At 34.7% G+C, this 25288-nt stretch overlaps 1 protein-coding gene across 1 annotated transcript in view; it reads left to right on the top strand.

The window, feature by feature from the left end:
- The window catches only part of KLHL1 (kelch like family member 1), a 217956-nt gene that overhangs the window by 37492 nt on the left and 155176 nt on the right, over positions 1-25288 (top strand). Inside the window, exons 2-3 of the mRNA XM_042806068.1 lie at positions 10094-10276; positions 24327-24463. Of these exons, the coding sequence (XP_042662002.1) occupies positions 10094-10276; positions 24327-24463 (320 nt within the window). The remainder of the gene's footprint in view (positions 1-10093; positions 10277-24326; positions 24464-25288) is intronic.

The following is a 25288-nucleotide window of genomic DNA, read 5'->3' as shown; positions in this document are numbered from 1 at the left end:
GTACAGGTTCTCTGCCTTAATCTTTCATTACAGAGGAGTTAGAGATCTTCATCAACTAAGAAACAAAGGTTCTAGTTTGGAATTTACTGATGTGGGGTAAAGATTCTTGAATTTTCACTGAAAGTGCCAGTCTTTTATTGAGAAGCCATGAAAGAAATGTGTAATCAAGTAATTATCATTAACATGGCTTCTTGTTGAAAAAAATTATTGCATGGTGTAAAGTGGTAGACAATTTATCTTCACTTTGGAGTAAGAAGACTAGAGGAAACCTCTGTGTTTGTTTTACAGCACTCCTAATGAAACTCGAGGCATGCTCATAAGTACTGATTTATCTGCTAAATTTGTGTATGTAAATTGCTCAGGTGTAGAAAGAAAGCTGACAATAAAACTTTCATAGCCTACAAACATCTTTGGCCAAGAGGCTAAGCTATAGCATTTCCTAATTGTCACATTCTGCCCTGAAGCATGTGTAGGATAGTTTGATGAATTCCAGTTATAAAACCGTTTTATATAAGTTGGATTTTAAGTGACATCTAAATGAAATTAATTCCACAATTAAGGTCTCTGTAGCTACACATTGTGTAAACTAGTCATCTCAGGCAGCAATTTCACTAGTGAAAAATTGTCACATCTATATCATTCTTAGAAGTAGGCTAGTAATTACAGCATTAATGCCTTCTATTTGTCTTATAGCTGCCAAAGATATGGAAACATTCAATCGTGACTGGAAATGGCTTTTCAGCAAAATAATGTCAACCAAGTAAATATATATGAGAGCATATAATGCTTGGGATAGCTAATGAATATTAGCTGTTGAATTAAATAAATAGTGAACCTACCAAGGCAGGGCACAGGGCTAGAAAGGCATCTATACCAGTGATAGAGCTATTTAAACTATTTCAGACTGGAGCAGTTACCTATAATTTGGGCTGTGGGATTTTTCTTTTCATTTTTTCCCCTTTAAAAACAAAACAAAACAAAACAAAAAACAAATGGCAGGAATTCCTGTTACATATAATTTCCTTCTTCCTCTGCTCTACTCTCCCCCCTCCCCAGCTTCTGATATGGAGGAGTACTCTGGTGGCAGAAATTGTGCTACACACCAACAAACCCTGAGGAGCTAAACACACCATTTCAGGTTTGCTGAAATCAGATCACCCTAGAGCTGTTCAAATTTAAGTCCAGAAGTGAACAGTCCCAATGACCTTACAAATTGAAAGATTTCTCCAAGTTACCCTACACTAACACACTCATTTGAGCTTTATATGAAACACGGGAAGGCCAGGCATGAAATTATGACTGTTTTTGTTGGTCACACGTTGTCAAGAATGCAGTTTATACTACTATTATGTCTGTGGCTTGACTAGATTTAAAGTGATTGCAGAAAATTCTTAGTTGAGCCTCGTTATTGCTGTTCTATGGATTAGTATGTTTGATTTGTTGAAAAAACAATTTTTATGTAGTTCTGTGTATCTTGCATTCGTAGAACAACTGTTTTTCATCATCGCTTAGACAGTTGTGAAGAAGTACTAGAAAACACAGGTGAAGCCAGTATATATGCATAACTTCCATCTAAACTAATGTTGTTCAAAAAAAAAAAAAATTCTAAATATGAATCTAAAAGACTGTGGTACTTACTTGTTTGCTTTCTTTCTGATTTTTGGCTGTTTAAGCCCAGAAGGATGTTGGGAGTAGCTTCCTCAAGAAAGTGTAAGGCATAGAAGACATGCTCTTTACATCAGGCAAGGTTTTCTGTACCTTCTGATTCATGTGAGGTAATATCACTAATTATTTCTAGAACTTCACTTATCCAAGCAATATTACTTTCATCTAAATAGTCTTTAAAATGTCATTTTCCATTTAATTTAGGTACTGTGTACATTAGTTTATAAGATAATTTAAGTTGCCTTTATACATTTTTTTCTTATTTTTTTAATGCACTCAGATGTTCGCTGTTGTATTCACATTTTATCTAAAGAATGGAAAAGAAACTGATCAAAATTCTTTCTGACCTGCTGATATAGATGTAGGCAGTTACAGATATTTTTAAAGTAGTTTGATTAAAAGTACATTTATGTTCTCTATTTTTATATTAATCTTCAACTTTCCAATAAGTATTAGATTGATCAAGAAAGACTAATAAGTTAAAACATTTAAATGCACTGTTATCTTTTATAACATTATTATAATAGAATATAATTAATGTAGTGTATTTTAGTATCTGGTATTGTGATGAAAAGAACATTCATGGCTAACAATTGTATAATATATTATTGCACATTTTCAATATTTTTAAGAAGTTGTATAGCTAGAGAAGTAATTGAAGATATATTCTGCAATCAGTGGTCATTTTTAAGTATGTTTCCATAGATACTGATTCTGATGTATATCACATTAATTATGTTGAATGAAGACTCCATTATAAAACTATGTAATTGATTCCTGAATAATCTAGTTTCAGAAATTATTCAGAATTTGGCTCTGATAATCATATCTTGCTGCTATTTGATAGCTTTACAAAGGTTGCAGGGGTCCTTGAAGATGTAATCTTTTTAATCCATTTTTAAATGACTAATGAACTTTACATTTTTGTCTTTTCAAGTATAGTTAAAGTAGAATTTTATTTTTATCCCAAAACTGAAGAAATATATATAAGTAGGGAAAAAAAAATCTGCCAAATCACAGGTCTTAACTACTATTTGAATAATAACATAATTCACAGCTGCACCATTCTGTATAGACTGAGTTTGATTCAGATAATCAGGGAATGGAAGTGTCTTCAAATTAGTCCATATGCACTGAAATTAGCTTGACATTTGAAGGCACACATTCAGAAAGCAAAAGCAAGCACATTTAATAAAAAAAAAAAGTCAAGAAGACTTTAGACTTGTGTAGGCAGGCACTTTTTGAGGTGCAGTGACAGTGTAGATTAGCCTGGTTTATAACTAGCCTGGTTAAAATAAATCTTATTCTAGTCATTAATTCTTAATTTTGTAGTGGTGTGGGGTTCACTGAAACTGGTTGGAAGTGCATGTTTACAATTCTGTAGACCTGAAAAAATAAGGGGTTGTGTATTTTAATGTAGAGGAAGGCATTTTTTTAACTTTTTACAAATTCATGAATATTCCATATGGAGTAAGCATAAAATACAGCCAAGTAATCGTTGCTAGCATTCTTTAAAGCTGACCTGAGACAGGAAGGGAATTTGTACAGTTTCTTTTAAGTCCACAGTCATCAAAGATATGCAAAAATTGTCAATATTTTTTATCTCTCTATATATGACCTGCAGTTTGTTTGTCTTGTCTTGTATCTAGATAAAATTGGGAAAGAAAAGAATGAGAATGACTTCAAAAAAAATTGCTGTGATATGATAGCCTAAGAAGAAAATTGGAAGCATAAGCAGGAATCTTAGTGTTACAAAATATGACTGAAGACCTCTTCATGTACACCAGTGTTGCATTAAATTGAATGTAAATATGAACATAGTTCAGAAATCTAGAAATTGCTTTTTTCATCCCTGGAACTCAGCTTCCAAATGAGACTTTGTTTCTGGAATACCTAAATTTTTGGTACCTACAGTTAAAAAAATATACATAGTTCCTTAAAAGGTTAATGTAAGAGGCTAAGTACCACAAAATGGAGATGCACAAAAGCCATTGTACAGAGTGAGAGTCCTCATAAATTAGCCAGTGCAGGGCAGGTGAGGAAAATAAATGTCTTTCTTTAGATCTTGCATTTCTTCATATGTATTCCTGTAAGTACCTTCATCTGTGTGGGAGTCACAGGCAAGTATCTCATCCCTATATCTCTTTAAAGAAGTTAAACATTCATGTCTGCATATGCTATGTGCAAAATGACTGATTACAGAGGTCTGGCTTCTCTGTGCTTTTTGAAGTTAACTCTGTGGCTAGAGCACTCATGCTCTGGACTTGATTCCTCCTCTGCCTGTGGAGGGGAAGGTCTTACCTACTTTGGGGTCTACAGACTAGACTGTGGAGGAGAAGGAGAGTGAAAATTTCTCAGCTACTTCATCTTTTAAGAACAATTAAGCCAATGGCAGAGTGGCACAAAGAATTAACTTTCCTTTTAATGGAAAAATAAAATCTGAATTCCAGGTTTTGCTTTTAAGTTTGTGTTACACTTTGTTTAACATATGTAAAAAATCTTTAAATCACAAACAGTAACATGGAAAAATTAATGTTTTTTCTATTCTGTAAGGTAAGCACTAATTATACCACAGGCTGCCCTGTAGCTCTCTATAGCTGTACATAATATTATGGCTTTGGCTGGAGATTCCATGCCTACAAATTTGCAAATTAAGGGTAATATTTAACTTGGATGTGTATGTACCTACTTTTTTAGTTAAGTGGTCTAGCATATCACTCTTACGGTCTGATTTTGGCTTCTGTAGGTAATAATTTTGCAAATACTGTGGTAGACCAAGACATGGTGGTTTTTGTGCCACCATGCATGTATATGTAAAATTAATGAGACCTTTTTCATATTGAACATACTATGAAGAACATAGTCTAGGTATATGCAGGATTAATGAGTGGTAGCTGTTATGGAATATGTAGTGCTTAATTGCTTGCCAGTTAAGTTTCCAAGGTTTTAGTGATCCTGTATTGTAGAAGCTGAATCTGTCAAATTCATTTTAAACAGGATTCACCAAATTCTCAATCTTGATTGCTGTTTTAGAGGTTAGCAAAAAATGTATTGACACTTCAAAATAGTGTGGCAAAATGACCTATGATTTATTCCTTTACTTTAGATGTATCTTTCCCACGCGTTTGCAGATGCAGGCAGGCATGTCAGGATCATGAAATTCACGAGCATCACCGAACCATATGTGAAACTCGATAGGTCTGTAACAAATACCAGGAAGAGATTGTATGCTGCTTGATACTGAATGCTGTGCAAGCTCCCTAAAAGCTGTCTTGCAACAGGACGTTGGTTGAAGCATCATTCATACAGTTTATGAATAGGGGTGGAGGGGGGGAGGTGTGCATGCATGTGTGTTGTCACCAAGTTCAGTGCTTAACTGAACCAGAATTTTAAGTGGGGATTTTTAAAGATTCAGATTCACGTGGTCTTTGACTTGATTTCCATTGCAGTCATAGAGTATTTTAAGCTTTGACATACTACCTATGCTGTAGAATATCAGCACGTAATACAGTAACACACTGAAATCTTATTGAAATGTATGCTAAATGCAATAGTAATAAAATACTTACTTGTCCTTTTTTGTATGCCATTACCATCATTCACATATATGATTTATGTTTACATAAAGTGCCTATATCATAAATTAAATGCTGGAAATACATGTTTCTTAATAAAAGAGAGATCTGCATCTGCATCCTTGCCTATATTTGTGCACACACTCTGAATGAGTAACTGTGTCAGATAATTTACTTAGTTTATCCATATAGATATGGCTATTTGTCGTGACAAGATAGTTAACACGGCACTAGCATCTCTCTTAGGCATAATGCAAGCCATTCATTCAGAAAATACAGCACTGCTGTAAGGAAGGAAGTGAAATCAGCTGTAAAGGGGTTGGCTGGGGCTGGAGTGGAAAAGCCTTTCTCCTGTCACATAACATGAAGCATGCCCTGCACCTCTTCTCTTTCTTTCCGTTTTTTTTTTTTTCTCCCTCTCTCTCTCTTAGCCATCTCACTAGTAAATCCAGCACTGCTCTTTTATATAAGAAGTTTCATTATTCCTAGAGTAGTTATGGGTCTAATGTAGAAGAGGGCTGTTATGTCAGTGGCACTGGCACTGGTTTTATGAAGTTTATGAAGTGGCAATTGTTGGAGAATTACACTGATAGCAGCAGCTAACGGATTTACAGGCAGACCTGCCTCAAAGATATGGGAGCTTTCTTTCCATAGTATATTAAAGGAGACTCCTGTGTGGTGTTTGCTTCAGCAGTTTCTGAATGTATAGTCTTCAATGTCTATTTGTAAAAATCTCACTTTGTGTGGAAGTATGGGCATAAATGATGAATGGTGATAAAACCATAAGTTATGTGCATTACTTCTGAATTCAAATACTATCTGATGTCAACTCCTAGTTATATTAAAGTCTGAAACCATCCTCTTGATTTCATCATGTATAGGGAAGTAAACTATTTAATATTTATTATTTTAATGATAAAAATCAGAAAATCAAGTCAATATAATACAGTTACATTTATTATAATATTTTTACAATTTGAAATAATAAAAGTGTCAGTGAATTGTTAAAGTTTTATGATAACAGTCTGTCATAATGGAGAACGTGTTTCCCCATTGTATTACCAATTGGGTAATTAAAGTATGAATGTACTGTGAATGCATTATGAATGCCTGTGGCAAATGCAGGACACTTTCCTGTTTTCTGTATTCATCTGCCACAAGAGGCTTGGAAGACCATAAATCAACATTTATTTACTTTTTTTGTTGTTGTTAAATGAGATGCAAGCAGTCTCACAAATATAAGTGATTTAATTTGTGCAGTGGCAGAGATTTATTTATTTATTATTCCTGCTTGGAGTCAGAATCTTCATTAACTGAAAATGCATTGTGAATAAGGGCAATGATTTTGGTGATACTGGGGAGGGAAGAGAAAATAATGCCTATGTGAGGAAGAAATAATCTTACTTCGGGTTTGACACTGAGCTGATTCCTCAGAGTAGGAATTTTTTCTACTTATAATCATAGAAACGTTGGTGTTAGAAGGGACCATAAAGGTCATCTAGTTCAAACCCCGTTGCCTGAGGCAGGAACACTTTCCACTAGACCATGTTGCTCAAAGCCTCATCCAACCTGGCCTTGAACACTTCCAGGGAAAGGGCAGCCACAACTTCTCTGGGTAACCTCTCCCAGTGCCTCACCACCCTCACAGTGAAGAACTTCTTCCTTATATCTAATCTAAATCTACCCTCTTTCAATTTAAAGCTGTTACCCTTTGGCCTATCACTACATGCCCTTGTAAAAAGATGTGTTCCATCTTTTCTGTAGGGCCTCTTTAATTATTTGAAGTCCACTATAAGGTCTCCCTGGAGCCTTCTCTAGGCTGAACAATAGCAACTCTCTCAGCCTGTTCTCATATGGAAGGTGTTCCAGCCCCCTGAACATCTTCATGGTCCTCTGGACCCATTCGAGCAGGTCCTTGTCAATCTTATGTTGGGGCCCCCAGAGCTGGACACAGTATTCCGGGTGGGGTCTCACTAGAGTGGAGTAGAGGGGGAGAATCACCTCCCTTGATGTGCTAGCTATACTTCTCATGCTGCAGCCCAGATACAGTTGGCTTTCTGGACTGCAAGTGCACACTGGTGGTTCATAGTCAGTTTTTCGTCCAGTAACACTCCCAAGTCCTTTCCCTCAGGGCTGCACTCACTCTACTCATTTCCCAGCCTGTATTTATGCTTGGAATTGCCTCGACCTATGTGCAGGACCTTGCACTTGGCCTTGTTGAACTTCATGAGGTTTGCATGGGCCCACCTCTCCAGCCTGTCCAGGTCCCTCTGAATGGTATTCCATCCCTCCAACGTGTCGACCGCATCACACAGCTTGGTGTCATCATAAAACGTGCTGAAAGTGCACTCAATCCCACTGTCCATGTCACCAACAAAGATGTTAAACAGTACTGGTCCCAGTACTGACCTCTGAGGAGCTCCACTAATCACTGCTCTCCACTTGGACATCAACCTGTTGACCACAAATCTTTGAGTGTGACCATCCAGCCAATTCCTTATCCACCAGGTGGTCCATCCATCAGATCCATGTCTCTCAAGAGACAAGGGTGTCATATGAGACAGTGTCTTTTACCTCTCCAATAGTAAAAGGAAAGAGGGAATGAAAGCAGAGCATCTGGGTCATACTTTAATGAAGGAGGCTTCCTTGAGTCTTGAAACAGAGTACTACTGACAGTAACTTGAGGAAAGGTGGTTGTGCTTTTTGGTTGTTCTTCAATTGCATATGTATGTAAAAACTGAGGTCTGCTGTGACATCTTTCCTGGTTTCTATTTTCAAGAAGAATGTCTTAGCTCCTTTCAGGAGGCTGATTCATTGTGTAGATTTATAAGCACCTGATGCCTGCTTGCAGGGTTTTGTACTTGTAAGGTCTCCGCTTCCTGTATCCTTCAAGATACAAAAAATAAGTTTCTCAGAACTGTGGTTGTTGTCAATTCTAAATTCCCTGGAAGAAAGGAATAAATGTGTCTGTTTAGCAACCTCATCTATTAGGCACTGATTTATTACTTGCAAATTACTTATCATTCTAATTCTTCGGCAATAAAACTAAGGACATCTGCATCGGGATACAGTCAAAGTGAGGAAAAAAGCAAATGAAAGAAAAGAACTGAAGTATCTACCCACTAACCATACTAATGAGCTTAGCTCCATCATTATGGTTTTACGTGAAAGTATTTGTTGGTGATCCAAAGATGTGAAAATAAACTTGGCTTTCTGTTCAGCATGGTTGTCAGTCCAGACTGGATAAGAACACGTAAGGAGATTATGTCACTCATAGAATTAATATGTTTATTTTATCCTTTAGGAGGAGTTTGCAAGAGATATCTAGCATAACGTACTTGACTATATAAAAAGATTGACTATAACAGAATTAAGGAACTGTTCCTTTCATTTTGAAGAATCGTGATTAATAAATTTTTGCCAGTTTGGTTTCCTATACACAGGCTCACACATATTGTAACCTTACCAGCATACACATAGCATCAAATAACATTTTTTTTTTATTTTTTCAGATAAATTTATTTAATTTTGCTACCTGCTTTTAAAAATTATTATCTTTATGCACTTCTCAATTTTTTCCATCACCAACAGTGCAGATTGCATTATCTGATAGGTCTATTAATATAATTCTTAGAGTATAGTACCTACTGAATTAAAACCTTATGTAATGAAACTGTTGTACTGTTACTGTAAATTATCAAAATTTCTTATGTGATCCTTAATATTTAACTTTTAACAGGAGATACATAAAATGAGATTGATTTGAAATAATTTATATTATTATTTGATAAGCTGAACTAAAACATGGCCTCTGTTGCTCTTCTGTTGACTATGTAAGCTCTTTTGTATGTATCTAGTTGAAGTAAAAACTATAATCAGCTTCATCTGTGAAGTCCTTCATTTTCAGCACCACAAGATATATAAAATCTTATGGCTTTCATTCGAAACAATCTCATTACATATTTGTAAATGAAGAGAATATCATCTTTATTGTGAATTATCTGGAAATACTAGTATTAGTTTCCCAAAGAGCCAGTACTTGCTGAAAATTTTCTTATTTCCAGTAAAATTCTGACAAGAAATGCTGAACTAATAAAATTTGGGCTAAGAATATATGGCTATATAGTGAAAAATATTTGCATTTTTATCCTGTTTCTATTTTCTTTTTTCTTTTCTGATTTTTTGAACTGTAGATATCATTATCTTTGTAGGCTAAACTAAGTTTTTATTAATGAACCTTTTGGTTAAAAAGTAGGTATGTAGTTTATCATTATGAAAATATTCCAAATTAGTTACAAATTAAGTCAATTAGAGTTTTATTTTTCTTTCCCAGGTGGTGTAAAATTAATGTGAATTTGAAGAAGTGAACTAGAGTAGGCACTCGTAGAATCAGTGCGAAGATAGGATTGCTTTTTCCATTATATCTTTGTGTGCTCATGTTTACATTTAAGAAAAATAAATAAAAATTGTTTAATTCTGTAAAATAATTTTGCTCTATTACGCTAAAAAAAAATAGAGCCCAATCATAGTTTAATAATGAAGACATAAATATACTATTAAATTTAACATAGATATACTGAATTGCTCTTTGTAGTTCATATTTATATTTTTTGTAAATTTATCAAAGAAGGAAATGGATTACTTCTGCGTCTATGCTAAAAAAAATTCATTTTAGTGTTAACAGACGTAAAATTTCAGTTGTCTCTCCCTGCATGGTGAGATTTTTCTATGTTGTACTTCCGGTGATGAGAACTGGAAAGGATGCATTTATTGCTTATATCAGAATCTAGAACAATGAAGTCTAGATACCTGGTCACATCTGATCAACATGTAGTTTTTCTTGTGCTTTACAGACTGTCAGGAGCCAGCCACCCCTTGCCACCCCACTGCGACATGGATTCATGTAGCTCCGAGGAATTCTACCAGGCTGTTCACCATGCAGAGCAAACCTTCAGAAAGATGGAGAGCTACCTGAAGCAACAGCAGCTCTGTGACGTTATCCTGATTGCTGGGAATCGCAAGATACCTGCACATAGGTAGGACATAACCATAAGATAATGGAACTGCAAAAGTACATGTTTTGGGTACGCTTATTTCTTAGAACAGTGTTTTCTGTGGCCCCTCATGCCTGCTTCCCTCTTGCTTTAAGTACCACTAATGTAAGTGGTGGCAAAAGGTGGTGTTTGAAGGTTGGGCCTTTGAAGGTGTTTTTTTTTTTGTATAGATTTCAAAAGTTTGATGAACACTCAACTAGCAAATATATCATGAGTGTTCCAAGCATTTCTCCCTGCTGTGATGCTGGTCTTATGTGAGGAGAATGAAAATTTCTGAAATGAGGTGCTGTACAGCTACACTGAACACAGTCATTTTTAGTTTAAGATTGTGATACTCTGATAACTCTGTCATACAGAGTCTCTCAGACACTTATTTGTGTCTTAATACTGAACAGTGACTTCCCATGACGTGTGCCTTTGAATGAATTGAAAACCATCTTAAATAGTTTTAATGATAATTATTAGTATAAAGATTCTAATGACATTATAATTTCTGAAATTCTGTAAAATTATATAGTATTAATGCAGCCAGTATATATGAAACTATGTTTGGTTTTGGATTATAATTAGAGCTTAAAATAGTGATTTTTAATTGAGATTTTTGTTTTAGCTATAGCCTTTGATGTAGTGCATGCAAATAAAAATCCAATCCCAATGTTTAGATTAAAATGCAGACAATACTTCTGAGTTTCCAGGTTAGAAAGTCTTTTTGCATTTGAACTCTATGTAAGGCTGCAGACTATGGGTGACCTATTCCTTGCTTGTGCCCTGGTTTCTCTGCTGGGGTACTAAGTTCAGAACTGGACTACAGTTCCCCAACCGGAAAACCAAAAAACAGGCTACATATTTCTGAACTCTAAATTGACTTTCTGGTGTAGAGGAATACTACGAGGTCATCTTGGCAACTTGGACCTTACAAAGTTTCTTTTACCCTAAGTGAGGATGGACACAGAGACTATTCTTTTTCTATTTTACAGAAAAGTTGGATATTCTGTGTTCCAGCTCTCATAATAATGATTTTAAAAAAGGCACACTATGCCAGACTGCAAAGCCAAAGCTATTGTTCAAATACTAAACAGTAAAACCAGACAGAAACCTTCATTAAAATATTTAAATTGTTCTAATAGTTGTAATAAATGAGAAAATAATTCCACTTAACAAGCAGTAACAGATTGATCTAGATAGTTTGCAGCACAGAAGAAACGGAGTCCACTTGGTTTCAGAATAGTAGCTATAATAAACATAGAAATCTTTCTCTTTTTAGATTAATAGCTCTAATAAATGTAGAAATCTTTCTCCTCTTCTTTCTGCATTTTTAATTCTTAAGACTTTGTTTCTACCCTCCTATCTTCTAAGAGCTGCCATTTTTTCCTGTTTCTCCCTTGCCTTCATATACTCAGGTTCCCAGATGACAACTACATCCTCAGTAATTTCTACCCGCTGACTTGGCAACTGAGACAACTCCTGTGTTCCAAGCTTTTTGCCATATTAAATGTATTATGCATCTGGCACTTTATGCACCCCTGATAGTTGTGATCTGATGCCATTTTTATATAAATCACCAAGATCTTTCCTTTATGGATGTATCAAGTGCAGAGGGAATAATATTAAACTTCTGTCCTTCTGTCCATCTGCATTTATAGTTTTCCAGAGCTGCAACATTTGCCTTGAGGTGCCTCCCATCAAAAAGAAAACTGGAGGCATAATAATATAAGGCCTTCTAATTTGTGTCCAATTTTACATCCCTGTACATTTCTGAAATCAAATAAAAAGATTTTTTCAGAAATAATGAGAATTTTATTGTTCCTTCTTGACAGTTACTTGGCCTATTTCTGCTTTTCACATTTTTCAACACAGATGAGGTGAAAAAAAATAAATTCAACATCTGAATCTACATTCTTAAACTGTCAGAAAAAATACTTATTAGATGCTTATTAGGTATTTTTTACCAGTATATTTTTTGTCTATTTTGAGTATTTCAGTAATGTGCATAGTTTGTAGAGGAGACAGAGGAAACTGTAAGGTTTTTTATTAGTTTGGTTCATTTCCCCTACTGTTTTTAAAATAGCTGTTCATATTTGTATGCCCACTTTAAGCAATAAATTTAATTTCACATTTTTCATTTTGATTCTACAGTATGTCTAAGTCCTCTGGAGGTAGAAAGATACCTTAATAAGAAGATTGACCATGAAATAATAGCCAAAATCTTATTTAGATTTTCTAATAAACCTTCAGACAACTTTACATTTGATTTTCTACTTCATTGTGGTCTGCAGTTAAAAGAAAAAATCTCAACTAGCAAAAAAACCTGCTGAATTATGTAGAATTTAAAAGATCATGTTCTGAATAAACTAGAATTTTGTCACATGAAACAAAATAAAGTGAAGAGTGTTCTGTATTTTCTGTTGGTTTTTTTTTTTTTTTTTTTTTTTTTTTTTAATAGTGTTTATTCTATGTTGTTTTAGACAGATGTGGCTGGACAAGCACAGATAAAGCTCCTTGTGTTGACTCTGGCCATTACAATCGTAGAATATAATTTAATTTGAAAGAGACCTTCTAGAGTCTGATTCAATTCCCCCTGCTCAAAGCAGGGTCAAGTCCAAGGTTAGATTAGGCCATTGAAGGTCATACCCAGTTAGTTTTTAAATGTCGTCATTTGTGGAGGTTCCTCTCCTGGCAGTCTGTTCCAGTTTCTTATTATCCTCACTGTCTGTAGTGATTCAGCATGTAGCTTCTAAGCAAATTTGCTCCATAATCTTCTTGGTGAGGCAAAACAGTCTATAGTTACCCACATCTTCCTTCTTGAGGGTGGACATGGAAATTGACTTTTCCAGTCTTCAGAAACCTCCTGCAATTACCACGATCTGTTATAGATAAGAAAGTGGCCTTTCAGGGACATTGCTGCATTCCTTTATTCATTGTTCCTTGAACATAACCTCTCTGGTCCCAAGGACTTGTGTATTTCCAGTTCTCTTAACTGCAGCCTAGAGTACATCTTCCTGTTTTGTGAGTGATACCCCACAGATCCTGCCACTAGACGGTGGGACTTGGGAGGCCTGAAAGCAGACCATGGTAAAAAAGAAAGACAAACTAAGCCAAAGAAAGCTTTATTGAACAGTGGATGAAAGTTTTCCATAGTTTTCTTTTTGCTGTCAAGGTAATTATAGAAGCCCTTCTTTCCCATCACAACCTTTGCTAACTTCATCTGCACCCAACTTTTGGGACTCCCTGCCCTGGTCGAGGCTGGACTAGAGTTCCTGTTGGTCTGGCAGCGGGAGGAGCTGCAGCACCCTGAGACCCCAAGGGCTCCCCAGGTCCCAGTGCCCTCACCTGTGTGCGGGGGCGGGGGGAGCACAGCTGGAGGGCTGGGCCCCGATTGGCCGATATCCCATGTCATGTGACATTGTGCTCACTATATAAAGGCAGGAGTGGGCCAGGAGGGGCTCTCACTTCTGGGAGTGTTGCTGTGGTGCCTTTGTGTTGGGGATCGCAGGCCGGGAGCAGGTGGGTGTTGGTTGGTGGGTGGTGAGCAGCTGTATTGTACATTACCTGGTGATACTGCTGTCAGTGTGTTGTTCTGTTACTGTTATTAAACTGTTTTTCTCTCAACCTGCGAGTCTCCCTTTGTCCCTCCGATTCCCTCCCCATTCCCAAGTGGGGGGAGGGTGGGTGAGCGACTGTGTGGCATTTAGCTGCAGAGTAGGCTCAAACCACAACACTCCCAAATTCTATTTTCACATGTTCTGAATTTCTCCCAGGTCATTCATTCTTTCTTTTAACTTCCATGTACTCCGTTTCTGCACTTGACTTCAATCAGGAGTCACTTCTGATGTCCAGCATTGTAATTCGCTATTCATTTTACTAATTCAGTTTTCACAGGGCTTTTTTTTTTTTTTTACAGATTTCTCAGAAGCAGATCTAGGAATGTGCCTCCTCTAATTAAAATTTTTATGAAGCAGGCTAGATAATATGTATTTTGCATTATTGAGAACATACAAAAAGCCTACTTGCAGAGGGCAATGCACGATCAGTATTTTTGGAGTTTCTAAATTTGATACTTCATGATAGGTAGAAGTTTGGTAGAACATTCCCTGGATAAAGTTTATAAAAACTTATCCTAGATAAAATGAACCTTCATTTTTAAATCAAATTAAAACATATTACAAACCATAGCTTATACTAAATATATTACAAATCAATAAATATAAAATACTCAAAATTGTTGCCTGAAAATTAATTGTTTTCACATATTTTCTCTTCTTTTTAATAGAATAACTTAATAAAATGCAATAGATTTAATATGCTATAATATAGTACAGTAAGAATCACTTTCAGAGAACCAGGACAAAACTTTCTACACTTTTCAATAAAAAGTATGCAGGTGATATTTTTCTTCATTTTCCTCTGATTTAGAACAAATCAAACAAAACAATAGTGTAAAACCCAAGCACACAAAAATGTTTTATGTAATAAAGTATTTATTTCTATAAAAGTAAAAATTCAGTTAAGAAATGCCAGTACATTGCATTGAATGAAGTGAAAGACACCAAAAATATTTATGCTACTATTGCTTCTTGTGTGTCTCTTCAGACCCCTCCACTGTTCATAATCTCTGTGTCATTTCTGGTTTCATTCTTGATACTACTTGCTCTTTTTTCCCTTCTTCTGCAGTCATGTATCTTGATTATGTCCTCTGCCACAAATGATTTGGTTGTTTGGAGTGAAGGCAACTCACTTGAATTGAACTGGTTTTAGATACTATACTTGAAATATATTCTACAGCTGCTGAATAAACATAAAAAATGCTGCAACAAAAACATCCAAACTCAGTGCAAATTATAGATAATCCTTTAAGATTTACATTGGAGAGTTTATTAAAAATTCCAGCCAGGATTGAGTAAATGTTATAGGCAGCTCTAAACTTAGGCTAAGGTTTAAGTTAGTTTTTGACTGGGAATGGTGCACAAAGCAATACAGGAACTCGATACTGGAGGAAACAAAAAAGAAGAGTGATATAAGCATAGAATTTACCTATCCCTATTTAATTAAAACAAAATGCTACCATATAACAGAGACTGAATTACAATAGAATAGAAAATTCAATAAAAAGAGAAAATGCAAAAAAATATAGGAAAAGATTTACATCCTCAACTTGCAATTGTGACTTGCATCGCACTTGGTAAGAACCCAAGATTATGAGTGAAAAGAAACCAAGAAATATACTTTTGTTATTGTTGTTTTAATATTGTCAGGTATAGTTGAGTTTAGAATGAGAAATCTGAGTTCTTTGTTTTCTGTTTTCTCTTAATATCAAAGAAACATAGGCATTTGTGTTTTCTCTGATACTTGATATAAGGGTCAGGGGAGACTCTTGGTGGAAAAAGTAGCATAGAATAATTAGAAAATTACCACATATATAAAATAAATAAATGCTTTAGTATGGCTACTCAAATCTTTCTGGATAAAACGTGAAAAACTTTCTCAACACAAAACTTAAATATTTCATCATAAATACTGAAATAAATTCAACTGAATCCTTTTTTGGATGGTCAGCTCTAAAGTAGTACAGCTTTTATTTACTATCATCCTCATAAATTTAATAAAACTCTTTCAACAAACTGTAATTTATGTTTTCTTTTTTAGTTCTCTAAGGAGAGGGACCATCTTTTTCAATGTATTTGAGTGCTACTATAGAGAGATACAGTTTAAGAAAAAAAAATACAGTATCAATAAAATTGAATAAAATTAATAGGGAAATTAAGCTTAAAGGAGAGATGAAAGGAAAAAGAACCAGGCAGAGAAGGAAAGACAGTTTAACGTCTGGGGATGAAGGAAGCAAAATGCACAGTATATAGTTCTAAGACTCATCTTGTTGTCTTGCATTAGTCAGTAACCGATGCTCATGGAAAGTACACAGTGTAAGCAGTACAGCTGCCCTATGTTCATTCCCAGAGATCTGTAATTAAGGTTTGAGGAACTTCCCATGTCAAACATTGCATCTGAACTGTGGTGTTTAACACAGCCTACTGTCCATGAGTTTAAAAACAGATTATTCAAGTAATAAGGTTGGGTCAAAACAACAAGAACAGTAATGCCTGCTAACAGAGGGAAGATAGCAAGGCAATTTCGGTAAGCTTTGAATAGTAACCTTGATTGATAACTTCTTTTTATTTTTTTTTCTTTTAAGAAGGAGTAGTAGATAAAGAATATTTCCTGATACTGAGTATGACATTAATATTTTCAAAGGAATTTCTGTGATCTCCACAAGGAACTCATCTGGTCCTATTTGTGCCTTTTTCAGATACAAAAGGTCTTAAGTTCATATGATTAAGTATGTACCAGTTAAAGATTTATCACATGCAGAAATAGGCCTTGAGTTTTGAAGATAATTTCTGGGAATTTGGAGATGGTTATCCAGCTGAATTTTGGTTTTGATATGGTAATGTGTCTAATCTCATTGTAATCAATGGAAATCTATAGTTTAACTTACCTAAACACCTATGTCTGATTGTGGTCTGTTGGCCTTGGCTGGTCGCCAGATGTCCACCAAGCCACACTACCACTCCCCCTTCTCAGCAAGAGAAGGGGGTGGAAATAAGATAAAAAATGGTTCGAGATAAGGTCGGGGAGATCGCTTATCAGTTACCCTCAAAGGCAAAACAGACTTGACTTGGGAGAAATTAATTTAATGTAATACCAATTAATAACAGAGTAGTATAGTTAGAAATAAAAACTAAACAAAAAACACCTTCACCCCACCTTTCCCTTTCCAGGCTCAGCTTCACTCCCAACTCTTCTCCCTCCTCCTTGTGAGCAGCGCAGGGGTTTGGAAATGGGGGTTGCAGTCATTTCATCACATGTTGTCTCTGTCACCTCTCCCTCCTCACACTCTTCCCCTGGTCCAGTGTGGGGTCGCTCCCACAAGAGACAGTCCTTCACTAGCTTCTCCAGCATGGGTCTTTCCCATGGGCTGTAGTTCTTCACAAACTGCTCCAGTGTGGGTCTTTTCCATGGGGTGCAGTCCTTCAGGAATGGACTGCTTCGGCATGGGTCCTCTGTGGGCCACAAGTCCTGCCAGAAAACCTGCTCCTGCACCGGCTGCAGTTCATTTCAGGAGCCTGCTCCAGCAGGGGCTCTTCACTGGTTGCAGATTCCTTCAGGGCACATCCACCTACAGTAGCATAGGATCCTCCACAGGCTGCAGGGTGAGTATCTGCTCCAGCGTGGTCTAACGGGGGCTGCAGGGGGACAACCTGCTCCCCCTTCTTCTTCTCTCACCTTAGTGTCTTCAGAGCTTCTGTTGCACATGTATTTTCATCAGCTCTTATCTTCATCACTGTGACAATTTGACTGTCCCGCCCTTTCCAAAATGTTGAGAAGTTGTTTAGATTCATATTTTTGATGTGCATTACTTGTGGTCTCTGAAAAAATCTAAAGCTATGGTAGATATCGTATGTTTGGTGGAACTGATGATGTCAGATTTGTGTAACATTCCTAAAAACATTGTGGCAATTTAAGAATATAATGAAATGTAAAATTGTGTTTCAGTTTGTACTATAGAAGAGATAAAGAGCCACTTGCTGTATTTACACTTAAATGTCTGGGAGACAATGAAAGAATTAAAAGAAGACGAAACAAAGAAAGAAGAGAGTGTCAACTCAAAAGCCATGGTCCTTGGAGAAAATAGAGAACATCACTTAGGATGGATTACTGGTATCATTTGTAGCTATGTGTTGTATAAGAGATTAAAATGGAAGAAAACCATGTTTGAGTAAAGACAAAAAGGAAACTTTCTTGTTTCAGGCTTAATCGATTCTTTTCAAAATTCCATCTGCCTGTCTATGGGTCTGGGGAGGTTCTTCTGGTCTCTTTGGGGATTTATTATTATTAATAATAATAATAATCATCGTCATCTGTAGTTCTAGACAAAATTGCCCTTACAAATAGGTTAGTTTATAAATATTGCTCAGATGGTCAGAGAAAAAAAGTTTAATATGTAGTTCTGTTCCATTTTCCTCCAAAATGAGAAAAGCACACAGAGCAGACTGTCAATATTAACAGTTATGGTGGGAAGTATGAGGCAGTTCTCATTAATTTAGCTATTATATACTAACTGAATTCTTTACCCAATAAATATGAATTTCTAATGTTAATGAACTAATCCGATGCTGCTGAATTATTAACAAGATGATTGCACTATGATAATGGATGCTGAATCCTAGATAACTTCAAGATTATCTCTCGTTTGTTAACTTCACAGGAACAGCTTTCATTTACAAAGACTGGGGAAAAAATATGCAATATTTAGAATTTTGCCATGTGACTATGGGCATATTTTATATTTTCTTTTTTCTCTGTAGAAAATGTATTTTTTTTTTTTTTCAGTTTGGCAGATACAAATGACAAAGTGTGCATATATTTATATATATACACACACTTGCATATATGCATTCATAAATATGAATTTAAAAAACAATCTGCAATTCAAAGCTCTGATTTCTGAAAAAATAAAAATTCATTTTCAATGAACAGTAGAATGATTCACACAAAGCATGTGTTTGAGAACTCTGTCAAATTCATGTTACTTAGTTGCTATTGTGTACTATTCAGATGACTGATAGGCGATCTGAGATTTTACTTTCTACTAATTGGGATCTATTAGTCACTTAGACCTCACAGATACATAGATTAATCAAGTAAAGCCATTCTACAAAGTTAGAACTGACAGTTCATCATTTTTTTTAACTTCAATACTCTTGTGGCTTGCAATGGGATAGCATATATTAGATACATCATGTTTTGTTTCTTGCCCTAATATAGCACATATTTCCTTTGTCTGTTGACTGAAAAAGTAAATGTTTTCTGCTTTGTGGGAACAAGTAATGACAATGTAGAAAATCAAATTAGCTGACGGTTTGTTGGCAAGCAAGTCTGAAACTAGAGGAAAACTCATATTTAAGAAGGAAAGGAGTTGTTCATGAACAAAGCAGAGATGATGGGCAGAATAGACAATGATTGGCTGTACATAGTCTTCATGGGCAATAGAAAAGAGTAGCAGATGTTTTATTAGTTTCCAATATTCTTTTACCAAAAGTAGATTTTGAGTTCCACATCTTGAAACATAGCCAGCACAAACACTTCAATACCCATTGGTGAATTGTGTCTCAGGGTCTTCCAAACCAGGGGTGGAGCCTCCCCATTACTGAATATGTTGTACCTCCCCTGAATATATTGTTTTTCCAGGGAGATTGAATACAGTTTTGGTTTTGAGAGGAGAATAAACAAAATGTGAACCACAGAGAAACTGCAAAAAGGAACACGGACATTGTTTTAACCTAGTTTTTATTGTGTTGTCACTTTGGAAATTCCTGAAAATGTCTCTAATCATCAAGTTGGTCAATGAAATGAGAAGTGGCTGCTCTAATCCACAAGAGAAGGAGGGAAAACAGTCTGTGAACAATGTCTGTAGGTACAAACTAAAGGAAGAGCTTGCAATCTCTAAGTGATCAATGGAATATTTTTGTTCTCTTCCTAGAGGCAAGGTACACAACATGATTAGAGAATCTGGTTAGAATTTTATGGACAAGAATGTCTTATATCTCATGGCTTTCCCTACATACTTACAAATCAAGAAGATGGAGACAGTTACAGCAGTAAGAAGCCCAAAATAACATTTCAGTGTCCTGACTGCAAAGGAAGAAAGGTAGATAGCAAATAATTCTATATTTTAAATGCTGACTAGAAACAGGTGGAGGCAGAAGGTACATATAGTGGCAAATTTGTCAATAGAGAATGAATGTTATACAGTCTTGATCTTAAGTGAAATAGTCTAAAGAACAGAATTAACAGATTAAGAAAAATAAAATTAAAATGTTACAAAACAAATAAATTGATAAAACATAGAATGGAGGTTTCAACAAACAAAATTGCTCAAGACAGCAGTAGCTTTTACAGCAAATACTTTTTGCGTACTCAGTCCATTGGGGAGTACAGAACAAGAAGATTTGGGGTTTTGTTGTATTACTGAAGCTGAGTTGAAAATTACACCATTTTCTACTTCATGTATATTAAAGCCAATTGTAATAGTGTATGTGGGAAAGATTGTGTAAAAAAAGGGAAAGACATGGTGTATCTGATTCTGGATTATGGACAACATGGAAGTGGGTGATTCCAATTTATTAGGATAAGAATTCTGAGATAGGAGGTGCCAATTTAAAGTTGTCAGGCAATATTTCAACTGAAAAAAGAAATTACTGATGTCTGGACATAATTTTTTCTAATGATCTTTGGTACTGAGCAGGAAATATCCTGTGTACTAGATACTGTTAGCTATATTTTTTGCAAAGCTGTTATAAGTTTTTCTGTATTTTTGAGCTGATGAGGGAGAGTACCACAGTTATCAGGAAAGTTAATCACTACTTGGTATAATCCAAAATAGTTGATCTGTTCCATAGCTTGTTCCTTTGTTGTATTTTACTTAGAAAGATTCAGTCTTGATTGTACTACCAAAATTGTTCTGGAAGTGACAGCCAGTATCTGCTTCCTTTTTTTCAAATGCATGCATGAATATACCTCAGTATATGTTCTGCGAGCCTTAACATTTAGTAAATCATGAGGCCTTCTCTATATGTACAGTAATTGTTTGCCTGCTGTAAGAAGAGCTGTGGAGCACCACTATCATTGAAGACGCCACTGTCAGCTCGTGTCCTCTACAGAGCAATGAATCACATTTAAAAGCAATGAATGTTCAGCTCCTATGTGAATTTACATAATATGTGTAGAAAAAAGTCGTGTCATGCCTATGAGTTTTCAGTCCAAGAAACATCTGAGATTCTATTCAGTTGTCAATAAAACATTGTTAGAGCTTGCTTAAAGAATATGTGATCAAGGTTTGTTTCTTTTGTTTGTATCCTTCTTTTAATTAATAAATGTACCAACAATGTTGAAGGAATTCTGTATGAAAGGTGCCTGTGAAAACCATTGTGAAAATTGTGAGGAAATATTCTATAATAAAAGAAAATAAAACCTAATATCATAAGATAAAAAAAGTCAAAGCAGGAGCCAGTTATATTCTATATTATGATAGAAACCAGAAATATATAAGGCTGAATTTAGTTTTAGTAAAGGTAGAGAAATCCCTTCATCGGGAGAAAAATCTTTCTGGGTCCACAAACTCATTTTAAGCCATGAATTACCTGCTATGATTCTCAAAGATAATAGAGTTTATTATGTATTCTCACAGCCAGATCAGTAATTGAAAAAAGGTGACATCCTGAGACACATGCCCTTTCTTGATGAATAGGTCAACATGCCTTTAAAACCAAGATTTAGAGCTGCTTGGAGTCTTCTGAGCTACAAAAAGCAGAAGATCATTACAAATGAATTGATCCTTTTGATTTTTCACTTTTAATTTTCTATCTCAACACTGGAACACAATATTTACAAAAGGTGTCACCTTTCAGAGTTAAGTGTAATTATCAAGTTCGCTTTACTTCAGCCTGTGAAAGACTTCTCAAGGTAAAAATTTGTGTCTTGAAATCAGCTAACTTTTTGGTTATATTCAGTTGATGAAATAGCTTATTTATTATTTGTGTTAACTATTGATTAACATAAGGGACTTTAAAAAATATAATCCTCTTTATCATTCTGTTGAAAAATGCGTTTTGCTTGTTTAGGTGAGCTGCTACTTCAGAGAACCTTTCTGCTCACTTAAGCCGTCTTCTTTAACAGGTGGTGTTAACCAGTAGGGATAAATGTGGAAATAAAATGAGTAGTGCTGAGGAACGGACATCTGTATTGCATACTTTTCAGGGGGTTTTGTTTTGGCCTGGATCTTGTCTGGTCCTGTGGAATGAATGTTCATTTGTGGCTGGAATCCATTAGATAGCTTCATTGAATTTCCTCACCCCAGAATAATTCATGAGACAAATAATTGTGGAAAATCACTGATTCTTGTAGAAATTTGTGAAAGAGATGTAATCCTTCAGTTATTTATTTCCTGTCCTCCCTCTGTTTTGTTATCTTTGATTTGAGAATACATATACAAGAAGATGATATAAAAAATAAGGTCTGAAAGTAAATGATATAAATTACAAATATAAGACATTACTGTTTAAAAAATATTTCAGTTGATTATTAACTGATGTATTCAAATTTATGTTCATTAATTTTTCCATAGGTTTGGATACAGAACTTTCTTTTAGCAAGTGACCAAGCTGAAGACTCATAGTTGAATTTAGATGGTAGTTAATAAATCTGAAGCAACAGTTAATGCAAAATGGTCTCAAATGGAAATCTCAATCACAGACCTAAATTACGTCTCTGCTAGCTGTGAGAGATTGTATTTCATAGAAATCATCGATTTGTTGTAGTTTTTTTCGTTTTCCTGTGTTGTTTTTTTTTTTTTTTTTTAATCAACCATCTAATAACAGTGGGTAAAGTCACTTATAAATAAGTGTTCAGAAAAAGTATTTGAAAGAAGGGTTATAAAATTTATTTTATCCAGAATTGTACAGTTATCTTAGTTGACTAAATACACACTTCTGATGCTCAGTTGAGATAATAAATAAACAGAGAAGTAAATGTTCCTCACTGGTGAATAAATAAATAAATAAATAAATAAATAAATAAATAAATAAATAAATAAATAAATAGTGAATAGGGAGTTTCTGATGGTAGAAACAAAGTATATTTCTAATTTCATCTTTTTGTAGCCATCTATTGTTTTTATTAATGACATGAATATAAATGTGAACTGTTTCTGAAGTAGAATCTTTACTTCTAAAATTCATTATTGCTAGAGTTGAACACAACATGAGAAGTGATAAAACTACTACACCTAGTTAGTCATTGCTCATCATTTGAGCCAGTAAAGATCATATATATGTTCTCAAGCTGTCCTACTTGCAGGTGAAATATAGCAACTTATAACACTGTAAAATTATGGAGCCAATTCAGACTGTCATATTTTACTTTGCTGTTGGGATATGCTAAGAGAGCAAAAGCATTCAATTAATTCACTGGCTAATAAGCAGTAACTTGATATTTTCATTTTTTTGTTGTTGTTGTTTTTGTTTTGTTTTGTTTTGTTTTGTTTTTTTTTCCCTTGGACAAAATAGTTAACAATATACAAATGGCTAAATATTTTCTCTTTGTTTCTCAGTTCTCCAGTTGTGATTTTGTGTCTTTTATCAATGTGTTTATGTACTAAATTTTCAAATTAATCCAGAAATGTGACCACCTTTTATGTAAGCGTGTGGTACAGTATTTCTAGCTGCACCACATTTCTAGCTGCAGATCATCTGTGAATATTCCCTCCTAACAAAATCACAATACTACTGTAGATGGTATTTAGAAGAATGACTTAGCTTAAGTAATGGCAGTCATACCTGTTTCTTGTTGTGGTTTTGGTTTATCTAAATCAGATCCCTAAACAAGCCATGCATATTTTATAAGTGTTTTGAAATTATTTTATTTTGGAAATGTTTCTTAACAAAAACTTTTCATAACACAATTACTTCTTTTTTTTTTTTTTTTTTGTTTTTTTAGTAAATAACATGTTAAGATACTAGCAGTTTTACTGAACGTTGAAGGATTGTGTAAAGTCACATGCTATTAGTAAAGTTTATAAAAATTAAGCATTTAAGAACAATGCAGAATACCCTGGAGTATGAAATGTGTTTCACTAATAAGTTGTTTTTCATATAAGATGCTATCTTGTTAACAATTGGGACATCTGCATGATTGGAAAATTATCAGAAAGACTCAGCACTAATTTCTATGTATGTTTTAAAGTCATATGCTAATGTGGCACTTGGTTCATATCACAGGAAGCAAAAACAAATTAGAATTAAATGTCATGCTGTATTTTGCTGCCTACATTCATTAATAATATATTGCTCCCGGTAATTTATAATTAATATGAAATTATGGTTTGTAAAAAGTTTTTGTTTTTTTTTTTTTTTTTTAATATATATGAAATTTCTAATACATATATCAATGTAAGTGACACCAGTTTCTAACTTTTTTGCAGACTTGTCCTCAGTTCTGTCTCTGACTACTTTGCTGCCATGTTTACAAGTGATGTTTGTGAAGCCAAGCAAGAAGAGATCAAAATGGAAGGCATAGACCCCAATGCACTGTGGGATCTTGTTCAGTTTGCATATACAGGTATTGTGTGGCATACATTACACTTCCTATAGAAGAAGATGCTGTTAGTTTTGTTGCTACATGCCAGTGAATTATACTTATTTTCTAAATAGTTTTTTTTTCATTTTAACCTCAATCAGTCTAAACACTTATTTACCATTTCTAAGGCTGAATTCAGATTGTTATTTCTTATCTCCAAACTGTTAAATATATCAGGCTCGTTAAGTACAAGAGGACAGTCTAGAAAATGATGTATTTTTCATGGTTTTCAAATACTTAAAAAAAGTGCGTCATATGCACAATTCAGATTACATGCGTTCATTGAAGGAACAGCTATATTTTTTGAAGAATAGCCTGTCTTAGTGTTTTTGACTGTCTTAGTCAAATTTGAGTTTAAATAATTACATAAATATTTTAAAATTGTAAATAATAAAGCATTTTTAAACTGTTTTATTATCAGCTGGATGTTGTCACTTTCATTTCCTGTTAGAGTCTGGTACTCTGTTGTGTAATGTAAACTTATGAATAACTCATAGTTAATAACTCAGAACTTCCTTCTGAATAGTTAATACATTTTAATGCATAATACATTTGGTTTTTATCCTTCTTCAACAAGCTGCTATGCGCAATGTATCTGAAGTTCATTAATATGAAAGAGTACTAAAGTTACAGAAGAAAGTAATTAAAAGAGAGGAAATGCCAATAATAATATTTGTAGTCTGAATTTGTCTCCTTGCCTATGAATCATGCAAGTATAAAACATACGCTGTTTTCTATTTGTTTCTTAAAAGACATGCTCACATTATTTAAATTAACAATATTTTATCATGATGTTCCTATTGAATA

This window comes from Tyto alba, unplaced genomic scaffold, assembly GCF_018691265.1.
Source record: "Tyto alba isolate M040663 unplaced genomic scaffold, T.alba_DEE_v4.0 Super-Scaffold_45, whole genome shotgun sequence".
Classification (NCBI taxonomy): Eukaryota; Metazoa; Chordata; class Aves; order Strigiformes; family Tytonidae; genus Tyto; species Tyto alba.
This window is presented reverse-complemented; position numbering and strand designations above follow the sequence as displayed.